Raw genomic sequence first — 15,735 nt, forward strand, 5'->3', positions numbered from 1 at the left:
TTTTGAAGATCTGGGCAGAGGGCATGATGGGACGAGGCCGTGCTTTTGTCATAAACTGTCTCACCAGTCCCTCTTGCCAAATACTCCACCCGTCTGCGGCTTCACCCAAGGCCGTCACAAACACTAATACATTCCACAAATTCTTCAGTTATTTCACAGATTTGCCCCTCTATCCTGCATATGTGTTTACATCCTGGCTTCTTCAATTCCAGCATCCATATATTTCCCACTGTGTTTCAGACTATGGGTTCCACTTCTAGGTTGATGTTTGATGCTCTTCAAGTACCCAGATGGGACCTTTCATACCCCAAAAAATTACTTTAAATGATAGTATGGTTGCACTACAAATAATCTATTTTCATAGTAAGAGTAAGAGGTACTGTATGTTTGGTTTTGTGCTTTAATTTTATCTGTGGTATTTTAAAGCAGCGTAGGTGATTTGGTTCAAAACATTTTTGGTTATGAAGGTTAAAAGTCTCGTTAAAATCTCAATATGGGATATATACCCAGGTCTACATATCTGGGGAAAGCAAAATACGCAACCAGAGGTACATCGGCTCGCAGTTTTTGCAAATCCACTAGAGGCTGCTGTGTACGCTTTTTGATGACTTCAAATTTCTCTTGCGTATTCTCTTCTCATGTTAATCCACCAGAGGTCAGAGGATTAAGGTTTACATGCATAGCACTTCACTAACTGGCCTCCATTACATTCATCCCTCTAAACCTCACTCCCATCCCAGACCTCTAACAGTGTTCTAGCGACAGATGCTAGAGGCCAGGGGCCTCATGTATCAACGCTGCGTACGCACAAAAACTTTGCGTACGCCAGGTTTCACGCTCAGAATCGCTCACGTTTGGATTTACTAACAATGAACTGAACGTGGGAATGTGCGCAGCTTCACGGCAGCTTTCTGGCAGGCGTACGCACATTTTTTGTGCGTGTCTGTTTTATTTCCATTGGCGACTCCTAGAGGCAGTTGTGTTAAATTGCTCTCTACAAAGTGTCTGAGCCTTGCAATGGCAGCTGTATGAGACGGGTTCAGCAGGTATATAAGGTTTCCATACCATACATTTGACCAGCTAAACATTAAAGCACAATTTGCAGCAGTCGCCTGTTTTCCCAATGTAATCTGAGCGATCTACTGCACTACACTACACTGCTATAAAGACACTAACTGAAGATGAATTTGCATGCGTGAATCAGAAACATTTCCATTCAATAAATGTGCAAATAAAATATGATGCTTATTGATATGAACTTATTGATGATTCCTACTTGTCTTTCTCGTGATAAATAGATGGCAAAATCTGATATGTAGCGGGGGAAAAAAGAAGAAAGAGTTCATCAGACGCTGGATTTGAGCCGAGTTCATGCTTGAACGTGTCAATACATGATCACATGCGTCTTACGAGTTGCGCCACTGGGACTGTTAAAGGTCCTGCAACATTTTACAGATATAAACCACACTATTTCTTTTTTTTTTAATGCACTCAGTGCGATGTTCAGACCCAACTGTGTTAACCGCATCAGCTAAACTCTCCCACTCTATTTTTTTCTTTTGTTTTGTAATTCCGGAGAACAAACTTGCAAATAACACCGCTTTTCTCCGGTCTACCACCGAAAGCAGCACCTCCAATTCACATTCTGTTCAAAGTTTCTCTTTTTGCTTGCTTTTGCCATTGCTTTTTCGTTGGGTTTTGCCATTAGCATAGTCATTAGCATATTCATACGGGGGAGGAGGCAGGGAGGGGTTTTGTGCTCGTGCATGTTGCGCTCAGTTTCACGTTCATTCGGATGTACAAAAGAATATGCGTGAGATTCGGCTAAAACATTACGCACATTTACAGCTTTGTGCGTACGCAGAAAAAAATTCAGATGTATGAAAAACTTCGTACGCACATTTACAGCTTTGTGCGTACGCAATGTTTTAGTAAGATTTCCACGCAAGTCTTCGTACATGAGGCCCCAGGGGTGTAAAAATTAATTGTTTCTTTGGTGTACCGCAATGAAGACACAGGCGATTCGGTATCGGTTCAGTAATAATCATAACCGGTTATTATGTACTGACGTCATTTATCTCATATGTGCTGTCGCTGTAACTTACTATGGTGAGGGAGGCGAGCGCGAGCATTTAAAACACTCCAACTACTTTAAAACTCAGAAACTCTGCCCAATTTCACTGCATGTGTGTTTTCTGGACAGTCTTTCACTGACACACAGCAGAAGCCCCTACTTCACTGCGATTGACAGAATGAAAGTAAACTCATTTCTTTCTCTCTCACTGTGGCCCATTTGACCTGCTATTGAGACTTTTCCTCTCCTCTCGGCTGTAACAGCGATACTTCTGGATACAGACATAAGCACGCTTTCTTCAGCGTGTCTATCATGGATCAGTAGTGATCACCTCTGCCGTTTATTAGTGTCACTCATCTGTGAACAGCACTAGTTCATAAGAGCCAATCGCAGCCCTTTCTGTTGAGCGCATGACCAATCAAAGAACTTGCTAGACAGGACTCAGAAAGCGATATTTGTTTTATATTTTTTTATTTGCAATAAATCCATGTGTTGTTTAAAGGTTTAATTTAAACAAATTTAGAAGAATTGCTGCTGTGAAGAAAATATAAAACTGTGTATGGAAAGCATCATCAATGCACCGTTATGCACTGAGATATCGAATTGAACCGAATTGATGGCATGATAATTGTAACCCAACTGAACTAAGACCAGTGTAGGTTCACACCTCTACTAGAGGTCATGGCCTCCTTGTTAGAGCAACCGTTTAAAGAAATGCCAGCTGACTCAGCCGGGACTCAAACCAGCGACCTTCTTGCTGTGAGGCAACAGTGCTAGGATGGGGGATTCTTCAAGGCGAAGATGACTAAGGTAAGAAGATCTGGTTATATATGTGTGTTTGGAATCGTCTAATTGGTAAATCATATGATAACTAATGCAGGACCAGCCATGGTCAATAATAAGCATGTGATCCTCTCGAAATTAGTTTATAAATAAACTTCACTTCCGGGAAACATGCAAGTATCTTCTGTTGTTCCTGAGGGCAGAACTAAATTTGGGATAAAATTATATTTCATCTAATTAAAAATCATTTGGACATCTCCATCCTGTTTAAAAGGTTTTCTCCCTTAGCTTTTAATGTTTTATTTTTACTTCTGGAGCCTCAGTGAGCATTTGAACCGCTTTTTATAGTTGTGCTTGAGTTCCTTATTGTCCTCAGGGTGAAAAGATGGATCCTAGTCAAATATTTGATCCAGGGTTTAAATGTGAAAATAATTCTGGAAAACTAAAGAAACTGCAGAATATGGAGGATTTTCTGAAGAACAGCAGGCAGTTTAACTGTTTAGAACAAACAAGGGAGACATGAACAACCATCACATAGAAAAAAAAAGATCCAGTTAAAAACACACTATTAACAACTAATGTTAACATCTCTTATTTATGTAAAATATCTTACTCAGGACTGTTCTAAATAAAAATGACATGCATTTTGTATGATCCCACTTATTAGTACATAAAATTAAACCTCTATCTTAACAAACGATTATATGTAAATATGCACAGATTCCCCCACAGCAACAAAAAATATGGTTTGCGTCAACCCCAATAATCCTAAAGTATTAAATTACTGTCTGTCAAAAGCACCAAACCAATCAAATTAAAGAAAAAAAAAGAAATAAGCACTCAAACTGTAAAGAGCTCTCAGTCCTGAAGCCAAAACAGTGTGTTGGAGAACATCAGTTTACACTCAACACCACTGACTGTCTTCAGGACAGGCTGCCGGTTCATGTGGATCTGTCCGGCAGGATGAAAATAGCCCTGCGGTTTATTTCAGGCTTCGGAAATGCAACGGAGCTCTGGAGATGTCTGAAACAGCAGGGTTTGTATGAATACTGTAATTAAACTGTCACCGCCGCGGTTTCACACATGCACATGTGCGTGTTAATGCCTCTGCATGGATACAGGGAGATGCTCTGCTTGTTGCTGTGTGAAGGTAAAGACTGGTCGTGCGTCACTCACCACTCCCTGAGCAGCGATGAGGGCGGCGAGTGTGCTGCGTCCAGAAGTTCCTGGAGGACACAGAGACAGACGGATCTCCTGACCCTGGATCAGCTGTCTGTCCATCTCCAGCAGCACAGCTTCAGCCTGCTCTGCTGTTTCATACTCCACTACAGCAAAACCCCGGACCGGACTTCCCTCATCCTGAGCCAACTACAAAAGACAAACATATACAGCATTTATTTTTTTGTTTTGTATTTATAAATAAATTATAGGGCCCTATCATGTATGTTGTTTGCTAGTTTCAGCTTGACACAAGTGTCATTTTGACATTTTGCACCACACCGTTTAAATAGCATATGCATTTGCACTCATTTGTGCGCCCATTGGTGTTCTGGTCTAAAAAAAGGAGGCTTGTTAAGGCAAATTGCTGGCGCGTTCCTATTTTGAGGATCTGAAATCGACCGCTCAATCGACCAGCTAAGAGGAGGTCTAAAGTCCAGAGCAGAGTGCGTCAGTTGTGCGTCTTGCTTAAACATTGCTTAATACACACAGGATGTACAGCCATACACAAATATCTTTACAAATGAAAAAGAATTAAAGGATTAAAATATTACAAAAATTATTCTTTTCAACAAAAATATAAAAAACACTACCTTTATGCCTTATTCATGTCGGGGGGCTTTTTCAGTTTATTCATGACAAATCGCTTTTGTATAATGTTATTATTAGTAGTAGTATTATTTATTGTATGAATATTTATTTTTGTTTTATTAAAAACAAGCTGGATATATACCCAGTTTTTTTTTTACCACACTTCATTATTATTGTTGATTTATTTGTTTGCTGGAAATTAGAACTAAATTTCAAAATAGTTTTGAAACAAATCTTTGCGCTTAACAAATGAAACTAAATAAATGAACAACAAACTAAACAAATGAAAAGCACTACAGATGGTCTGTTTATCTGTTTTCTTGTAAGTGAAGTGCTCCATTTTTCCACTTACAAAGTCCCCCATGTAAATAGCAAATGCGCTATGGCCCTATGCAACTAACTCTAAAAGGGAATGGGAGATGAGACTCTGATTGGTTTATTCTCAAAACACAGATAACTCATTAAGGGAATAAGCTCAACCCTGTTAGACCATGCGCGGCACAAAGCGGATTTTTCCATCCTTAAATTAGCAAAAGTGGATTCTGACACGCCCTTAATGCTTTTGGGCCCTTCGTTTTGGACTTTGCGCCAAGATTGTTAAAATAGAGCCCATAATGTTTTACATAATCACCCATACACATTTTTTTTAAATCTAATATTAGTTTTGTTAAAAAAATTGTATTTCATAATATAGATGACACAATTAGGGTCTATATTTCTTTTACAAACATTATAGAGAATATTCAATATTCCATTGTAAAACAAAAACCCCTTTCAACAGCTAGCACACAGACTGATATTATATTGCCTATAAATCAGATATATGATCAAATAATGATGTAAAAATGACATAATTAAATTTAGGTTCAGAAATCCCATAGAGTTTTTTTTTAATCTTTTCGAGCTCTATAACAGATTTCTGCTTGTAAATCATAGGTCACTTATAGCTCTTGTTATGAGACACGGCTGTGTTTAAAATGAATTTAAAGTGCACTACGAAGGGAGCGCAATTGTCAATCTGAAATTTGCAAAAACTGAACTGTGAAAAAAAAAAAGCTTTGAAAACAAACTACATGTGGAAGGGATAACATCAGTTTTTTTATGAATAATTAATAGTAAATGTTGGAACATTCAAAAATAAAAGCGCATAGGGGAGATAACTCAGAATAGAGCACAACCAGGAACTATGCATCTAACTACAGCTCTAGAGAAGTAGTTGCAACCATACAAGTTTGCGTTTGCAAACGTGATGCATTTGTAAAAGCAACTATGATTGTGACGACAGAACTTGCAACCTTAGTTGGCTAACAATGCTTTTTTTTTTTGGAAACGCATCTCTGAGCAGCATTATAACAAATCTCTATAATGTATTTAGTAAAACAGCACTGCTTCTTCCCTGTCATACTAATAACTTTATTGTTCTGGTGCTGTGTCTCGCTGATCTTTCTTAGCAGTTGCTTTAGTGGTCTTGTTTCCCTTCGACATACTCTGCTTAACACTACCATAAGTTTAGAATACTTTAGCCATCATCCATCAACATAAGTCCCATAGAAAAAGTAACAACCATGATTTCACACTTAGTCACGGCATTATCAATCTATGCCTTTGTTTGCTGTGAATATGTGCCCTCTAGTGGCAACAATAACATACTGTTCCTTTACAAAGTTCAATGTACTTAATAAAGACTAGATTAACTCAAAATTTTACTAAGGTAAACTTCCAATAAAAACAGATTTCTAGTTCCCAGCATGCTTTGCATCAGTCTATTGAAGGAAAATAATTGATGAAATAAAGCATTGTTCTACGTGTTTTTGCACAAGATTAAAGTCAGCATAAAATCTAAATTTCCTGTGCTTATTTTTATATGCATATAGTGCTCATTATAAATGATGTGCACTTCAATAATTTGTAAATATATCTTATAATCATTTCACACCTGACACACATGACGGTGATTCAGGTGGACAGTAATCATCTACAATGGATTGAAAACTCAACCAATCAGTTCCCAAAGGATGAAATCAAGCAATCAATCGATTTTTTAATTTCAGAAATAATTCCAACTGAACATAAATCACAATAGGGGGGAAAAGGGAGAAATTTAATATTCTTTGTTTCATTCTTACTTTATCATAGGGAGACATAGATTAGTCTGTAATTTTGTTATGTTGGGATGTAAAGAGGTTTCTGTTATGCTGAAATTTTTCCCATAGTAGTGAAGAGTATAGTCTTTGGGTTGAAGAAGCTTTATAGTCTCTATAATAGTTACATTAAGTCCCAGCAAGCATTTTTTGTTTTTAAAATAGACGTCTGTTAGACATCTATTAGACATCTAAGCATAGTCGTCTAGGCTAAAACAAGATTAGATATAAGCTGTCAATCAGAAAACCTACTAGACATCTAAGAATAGGCCAAAACTAGACCAGTCAACAAATAAATAAATAAACAAATAAACAGAAATGAATGATTACACATATAATAAAGTCTGTCGAATCTGTCTAGTTTTAGGCTATTCTTAGATGTCTATTAGATTTTCACTGACAGACCAATTTAGCCTTGTTTTAGCCAAGCTGTCTACGTTTAGATGTCTATTAAGGACAAAATTGTTTGCTGGGACATGGTATTGCTAACTAAAATGATTGATTGTATTTATTAACATTCAGCACAAATTAGTTTATTCGATATTTCAGCTAAATTACATTTAACATTGTGATGAGTAGGGCAGGGTCAAGCTTAATAAGAGACACTAGTCCGATTCTTCAAACATGTTGTTGTAATGCAAAATATTAGAAAAAACTAACTGAGGTCTAACACCTTTGTCAGGTTTTACAATGTTTGGTACATGACCCCACAAGGATCATTTCTCAGTTCTAACAGTGCATGATTTTTTTATGAACTAAAAGATTACAAAAATAAACAAAGTAATTTAATTCATTTTCATTAAAATTCTCAACAGGATTCATCCTAAATAATGGAAGCATCATTTATCTGCTGATATAATATCCCAGCTCTGCAGGGTTGTGCGGAGCCTTGAGGAACCCATTGATTTGTGTCTTTGTGGTGTTGATTTGTGAGTTGCCTGCAGCTAAAGGATGTGTTTAATGATTGTGACATCTGACATGAAAAAGAAACCCCCACTGCATTCTAAGCGCTACTTCGATATTAGAAGGGAAATTGATGTTTAATTATTGAGTATTTTTTCCTTCTGGCTAGCATGAATACATTTCTGTTCATTGAAATTGTGTGGTCCAAACATCTCAGGACAATTATCATCTGTCCAAATAATTTAACATTTGCTCTTTTAATTAATCAACCAATTAGTTATTTATTATTAGTGACCTAGAAAGTCAGTAGATTTTAATTTTCTTACAAATTCATTTTCTTATTCATGTTCATCTAAAAAAAAATTTACGAGGGTGGTTGGGTGTTTGGGTGGATGGAAATTTTTGAATCCATTTAGCCAAACTCTGTGTGTGGCAGTAGCGCTTTTAGCTTAGCTTAGCATACCATAAATAATTCAATCAGATTAAACCATTAGCATCAAAACAGTTGGAATGAAAATATGGTTTCTAGCTACAGTTGAGGTCAGAATTATTAGCCCCCCTGAGTTATTAGCCCCGCTGTTTATTTTTCCCCCCAATTTCTGTTTAATAGAGAGAAGATTTTTTTTAACACATTTCTAAACATAATAATTGTAATAACTCATCTCTAATAACTGATTTATTTTATCTTTGCCATGATGACAGTAAATAATATTTTACTAGATATTTTTCAAGACAATTCTATACAGCTTAAAGAGACATTTACAGGCTTAACTATGTTAATTAGCGTAACTAAGCAGGTTAGAGTAATTAGGCAAGTTATAAGGTGCGTTCGACATGAAGCACAGCTGCAGCCGGTGATCAACGAGATTAGCCGAGTGCAGGTGGGTGCGGAGTTGAAAACGGAGCCGTCAAGCCGGACAGCTGGACACTTCGGGACTCAAAGTTGCTGCAGTCATGATGACCGATCACATGGCGTCATCATATTTTTTTGTTATTTTTATTTATAACAACAAAACATTTACAAATAAAACAGAATACAGTCTCTACAAACTATAGTTTGTACATTTTTAAACAATAAGGGAGAATTATGATTAAAATATAACAACTAACAAATGCATGAAAGAAATAAGGGGAAATGAGAGGTTAAAATAAACATAAAATGAACAGGTCTATTAAATACAAAGCAATAAACACAAATTCTAGGAGTTTAAACATCACTCTTTAGGCTAATACTTTTTGTTTGAATATGCAAAACAAAGTGTTTTGATTAAGTCTTCATAAATAAGATTATTCTGGATAATGAAAGGATTTTCAAAAAAGCACTTTAATTCAAAAAGTTTGAACAACAGGAATAAGTGAGCTACACTTTAAACAGATGTTTCCCAGAAAGACCAGACGGCTAGACAGGAAATAAAATATATATTTATATTTTACTCGTAAAATCCTTTTATAATTACTTAATCGAAAAAGGTCTTTAACTTAATTTATTAAGAAAGCTTTAGGGTGGCAGGATCAATGATGATGATTATTTTATTTCAAGTCTATAGGACTTATTTGAGTTCATATTTAGGTTATTCACTAAAATATATCATTTAACTCATTCGTAGAGCTGAATGCAGTATATAGTCTGTATAAAAAAAAGGTTGAAAATAAACCTGTGCAAACAAGCCAGCCTTTATAACCAGATTATTTAACAAAAGATGATACTGCAGTAAAATATTTGTAGTTTTTTAATAAGCATGATGTGTACAAGAGAGGGTATAAAAAGTGATTTGTTTGTTTGGAAACTTTTAAATCGGAATTTGTCCAATAATAAACCCGGAATACACGTGTTTTTTTGTCATGTGGTGAACTTGGCCAATCGTGTAATATCGGTGTCGTCATCAGAGCTCCTGCAGCCGCTCTTCAGGAGCTGCACGGTCTGAGTCTGCCGTCTGATCTCGGAGCGATGTCGCGGTACTTTGATGCCACATGTGACAGTCAAAAATAAAACAAATAAGACTTTCTCCAGAAGAAAAAATATTATCAGATTTACTTTGAAAATTTCTTGGTCTGTTAAACATCACTTGGGAAATATTTAAAAAAGAAAAAAGAATCCAATTCCGACTTTAGCTGTATATCAACTTAAAAAGTAGCAAATTTTGATAGATAGATTTTTTTTTTTTTGAGTGAGATGCTAATGATTTAACCCAATTCAATGATTAATGCTAAGCTAAGCTAAAAGCACTCCAGCCAGACCACAGATCGACTGAACATATTTAAAAATGTTAAAACAACTGTTTAACTGTAGGAAACTTAAAAAAATGAGACTATTATTAATAAAAGTGGAGTGCTCCTTTAAGCCACACTTAAAAAAATTCAATAGCAAGAAACATTAAATTGAACACTACAAACAAGCAGGCCTGTCACGCTAAGGAATTTTTGTTGTGCGATATATTGTCATGAAAAATTATGCAATAAACAATATTTTTGTGATTTTGAGATAATTTTATGCCACTGATTATATTACAATTATATAACAACATGATGCAAATAGCCATAAACACTTAGCATTCTTAAGGTTATTTAGATCTTATAATTTGATGTTTAAAAGGTAAATGTCCTTTTATAATATACTCTTAAATGTCCTATTACGTAAATGCCCAGTTATAAACTCTGACACCATTGAGGTAGAGCGTAAAAATCAATGTAAAAATCACCTTGATCATTTTTGCCATTGCAATATATATTTTCAAATTCACAAATAACATTAAAGCCATTTTACATTTGCACGATGTGTCGATATATTGATTATTTTGACAGGCCTATAAACAAGTATATTTAAAAGCAAAGTATTCTTGCAAAAAAAAAAAACAACAACTTGCAGATCACACAAGCTTATTTGCTAAAATATGCTAAAGCCTCTCTAATTCCCATCGCAATTACCAGGCAGCACTTGTGAATCTCACAGTCCTTATGAAGAGCCACACAGGGAATCAAGACCATTCACAAGGTGAATCTGAGTTAACACACACAAACATGCACTCTCCAGATGTGTTTTGAGGTGTTGCCTTTCATCCGCGTGCGTCATTTGGTTGGATTGGCCTCAAGGGAGACCAGCGGCACCTCATCAAAACATCTCTACCAACTGCCAGGGACTGACGAGTGGAAATAACTGCCTCCTCTACAACTCCTTCATCATGTTCGGCTTAAAGTGACATGTCGTTCATGGCATTTAAATACTCTGGATCATGTTCATGAATCAAAATACTGAGCTCAAGTTCCATCGATTCATCACCTGATCCAGAACAATGACTCTTGAACCTGATTCGGAATGGTTCACTAGCTGAGTTCATGACCCACAATCACACTAATCAAGTGTTTTCTCTAACATTTATGGGCTGTTTATTTCTGTCATCTGTGCAGTTTGCAAGTACACAGTGATAAAAATGTAAATGTATGATATATTTTGTTCTACTCAGACAATTTAGATCTTGATTCAGAATCATTATGCATGTACCTGATGGTTCTTTGCAAAGAAATATATTGATCAAATATTATGATAAATTTTTTACTGTTCATTTATTTATTTGTGCAGTTAATAAAGACAATTCAAGAAAACATTGTGTCAGCTATTACCGTTTCTTCTGTTCCACCAAGTTTCTTTCTTAATTCACTACAGTGAATCCTGGGCTTGATTCAGACCGATTCATTCGCCAGCTTTGATTTAAAAAAAAAAATCATTTATTTATTTATTTTCTTTTCTGCTTAATCCCTTTATTAATCTGGGGTTGCCACAGCGAACTGAACTGCAAACTTTTCCAGCATATGTTTTACGCAGGAGATGCCTTTCCAGCTCCAACCCATCACTGGGAAACATCCATACACACTCATTCACACACATATACTACAGTCAATTTAAGCATGCCAATTCACCTGTACTACATGTCTTTGGACAGTAAGGGAACTGGAGCACCCCGAGGGAACCCACACGAACACAGGGAGAACATACAAACTCCACACAAAAATGCCAACTGACCCAGCCGAGGCTCGAACCAGCGACCTTCTTGCTGTGAGGTGATTGTGCTACCCACTGCGCCACCTGGTCGCCTTATTTTAATATTATTATTATTATTTTAACAAATTTAAGAGAAATTATCTCCAAAGCAAAAATCCACTTTTAAGTTAAACAATCACTTCTTTTTATGTGAATGCGTAGCATCCCTTCCTTGGCTTCCTGTTAATTTTAGAATTCAGTTCGAAATTTTACTTATTGTTTTCAAAGCACCTTCTTATATATTTTTTCTAACTTATAAACTTACATTCAACTCCTCGGTCCTTTAGGTCGTTAAATAAAATTTTACTTCAAATTCCTGGGTCACGACCTAAACTGAAAGGAGATAGAGCCTTTGCAGTCGCTGCTCCATGTTTGTGGAACCAACTGCCACCGGACATTACGAGTGCTTCTTCTCTCTCTATTTCTAAGTCCAGATTTAAAACACATTTTTATTCTATTGCTTTCATACTATTGTTCTTATTATTACTTCTATTGTTATTTTACGGTTTTAAAATGTGTGCTATGCTTTTGTTCAACACTTTGGTCAGTGCCAAACTGAAGTTAAATGTGCTTTATAAATAAACTTTACTTACTAAATGTGAAAATAATTTTTAATGGAATGACACCAAAACCTAAAACTAGAACGTCATACAAATCAGAATAATTTATTAAACTGATTCATTCAAGAGTAAATTTAAACAAACTCAGTTAACTTAAGGGATAATGCCTTACTTTGCCTCCTTAACCAATCACCTACTCACTTAAACTTATTTAAGGCAGACCAGCCTCTAGCACTGTTCTCCTCATTCTCTCTGACCTACCCTCCCTCCCATTATATCCTTACTTCTCATAAACAATCCTTAGAAACCTCTCTTACCTAGGTTGAACAAAAAAAGAGGGGGGGAGTCCAATTACTCTACCAAATAATACAGAGACAGTACCCCCACTCTGAGTCTCTGGGCATTATCATAGGCTAGGCTTGGGCGGTATTACGGTATTATGGTATACCGCGGGATCTAAAAATAGCAACGGTTTCAGTTTCAATACCGTTATACCGCCATAAAATATTAAATATCGTTTATTTATTGCCTACAAAAACGTATGTGTGGTTTTCATCACGGGATAATGTGGAGGAGAGAGGGAGAGGGGGAGAGGGAGATGGAGAGGGGGAGAGGTGACGTGATGAGTCGCGCTCAAAGTGTCCTGCAGTTTGGCAGTATTTACGGTTTCGACTGAACAGAAGGGAGACGTGTTTAATATGAACGAAAGGTCTGCATTAGAGCTGAAGATCTTTGCCCGAACCCGACGAGACCTGAAAAAATCCAAATCCCTGCATTAAAATCCATCCCTGCAAAGGTGAAACAAATGATGACGAAGTATTAAAAAAAGCTAATTTTGACGGCGGTCAAGCCAGTCACTAGTTCAGAGGGAGCGGTTATTCCAGCCGCAGGTATTTCGGCGGTCGCTCATACACTGCGTATTACGGTAGAGCCCTAAACCGCAAACTGACAGGTAAAAAGACGAGGCCTCTCGCTACAATGAAACTACAGTCATGAAAAATTAAATGGATGCCCCTGACTGGTAGAAGATGAACAAACAATTCTACAAAAAATTTGCAAAATCAGCCAGATCAGATCTCTGCATCTCGACCTGTAGCAGCAGGAAAAGGTTTTCAGCTGCTGGACACCGTGAGCGCAGGACTGCGCTAAAGCCAGTGGATTTAATAATGTTCCTCCACAAACACACGTAGCCTAATCTTGGTGAGTAAAGGGTTTTTCAATTATAAATAAATATTAATTAAACCATATAATCATAATGTAGACAGAGTATACAGACTAATGGTGGCATTATTCTTTTAATATTCAGCTTCACCGCCGCCTTAATGCCAGATTGTGAAGAGAAGTGGATAAACAAATCTTGCACAACCTTTATCTTAATTTCGTTATTGCCAAAATACCCGTCATCATTTAGAGTTTATTTTAATTTGATTTGTTAAGCACGATTTCTTTTCATTGGTGTATCAGCCAATTTAAAAGCTAAGTGTATGTACCCAGGCCTATTTAGATTGTTGAGATGTTATGATGTTACAGAGGACTTATTTTATTTCTTTGTTCCAACTATCAAGTGGCCTATAGTCTACGTTTGTTACGAATAAATAATGTTAAAACATATAAATGACTCATTCTTGAAAAAATGCATTAGAGCTGTGTGCATGAGCACATTTGAATAATGTCGGGCTGTAAACGGTTCGGGCTGTATAAAGCTGTTTTCTTATGGTGTGGGAGTAAATTTCTAAATAAATCGCGGTATGGATGTGTGTGTGTGTTTGTGTAAGAGAGAGAGAGAGAGAGAGAGATGCTGTGCGTCGCTTGGCTCTCTCTCTCTCTCTCTCTCTCTCTCTCTTTCTGACCGCGAGCCTAAGGTCTCATAGAAGGTATTCATTTTCTGAATAGTTTAGGCTCAAGCCAACAGTTTGGTGACGCTGTTGGAGCCTTACGTCATAATTTTTTTTATTACGCCGGTAATACCGGATACCGGGGTAAAATATGGAGGCGGTTTGACGGTATCAAAATTTGGATACCGCCCAAGCCTATCATAGGCCCAATTAACCTATACAGTACCTACTTGTTCACTGTTTATCTTCGTCCTTCCCTTCACATTTATACCACTGTTCCCTTACCATCCTTTTCCTCCCTACAATAAAGTCTAGCTCAGTGAGGAGTAGTCCATGCTAGTGTAACAGGCAATAAAAGAACCATTGCTTCACTCAACTCCTTTAAAACGTGGATCCATTAAAAAATGAATCACCGCTATGTGTTTATTTGAGACACAGCACAGCTGATGCTTAAAGCTGCAGAAGGTGATCTGCCAAAATGCCATCCATTAGCATAATAGCTTTGAAAACTTAGTCCCTCCCCTGCTGTCCAAAGCCACGCCTCTTGAAGGTACAAACACGCACACCTTAAAGATGACAGTAGACAACCCACTAGATCATGTCATTCGCCAGTTAGAAAACGTTATAGCACTTTACAATACTACCATTCTGAATTTAAAAAATGCATTATATCTAGTACTTTGTGTAGCAAGCAAAACCTATGTGCAATATTTTATGCATGCAAGGATCACTGGTCTCACTTAAGCACTTTGTCTTAATTCGACCACTCTATGCTTAGTACTTGGCCGGTGAGGTACTAAGTACTAAGCCTTACTTACATGCTATTTCAGACTGAATATTCAGAGTAGCATGGTAAATAATATAGGGAGCGCATCGTTGGTTGTCATTGTTCAAAAATAAACCAATGTGATGTGAATATAAAACCAACTTCACTTCAGTAAAGCAGGCTAGGCAGAATAGCGCTATTTACTTATGTGTTGTTGTTAAACTAAATAAAATTGACATTATTGATGCTGTAAAAAGTCCCTCATGAAATTGAAAATATTCACATCAATCTAAATTTCAGTGGCTGAACAACACTTCTGTGCATATAAACTAAGGTGCATAATTAATCGAAAAAAGATCACAATCTCGATTCGACCCACACACGATCTTAACTCAGTTTTTTTACGATTCAGCCAATTATATTTTCAAGGTCAGGAGAGAAGGGTAAAGGTGGACGCACAAGTCTTCACAGCAACATTGACACCTTCAAATGGCGTTAAAAGTGTCACATACTGTATTTATAAGGTATAATTCACGCAAAAATGGAATTTCTGTCTTCATGTAATTATGTATTCGTGGCCGCCAAATTAAACGTGAGCTGACCACGAGCTGTTTGACTACCGAGAATGCACGCCTGCACGCATGACACCTACTTTAATGAACACAACCTGCATAGGCTGTGAATAACAGGTAATGAAGTTGTAAATAACAATCAATTTTTTGCACAGAGCAATCGATTAAGGGCCGTACGGGAGGTTTGATTTGCATGTATGTGTTTTTTCTCACAGTGACAGCAGCCATAAGCTGCAATCGGAAGTGAAAGTGAAAC

General features: G+C 36.9%; 1 protein-coding gene across 3 annotated transcripts in view; it reads right to left on the reverse strand.

Annotated features, from left to right (window-relative positions):
• raver2 (ribonucleoprotein, PTB-binding 2) overlaps window positions 1-15,735 on the reverse strand; it is a 136,770-nt gene that overhangs the window by 46,346 nt on the left and 74,689 nt on the right. For all 3 annotated transcript variants that reach the window (XR_015493770.1, XR_015493771.1, XM_087257472.1), the window contains exon 4: window positions 4,034-4,225. Coding sequence is in view for 1 of the 3 variants with exons in the window: in XM_087257472.1 (XP_087113598.1) it covers window positions 4,034-4,225 (192 nt within the window). In the remaining 2 variants the exon portion in view is untranslated. The remainder of the gene's footprint in view (window positions 1-4,033; window positions 4,226-15,735) is intronic.

The sequence above is a fragment of the Danio rerio genome, chromosome 6, assembly GCF_052040795.2.
Source record: "Danio rerio strain M-AB ecotype USA chromosome 6, GRCz13ab, whole genome shotgun sequence".
NCBI classification, from domain to species: domain Eukaryota; kingdom Metazoa; phylum Chordata; class Actinopteri; order Cypriniformes; family Danionidae; genus Danio; species Danio rerio.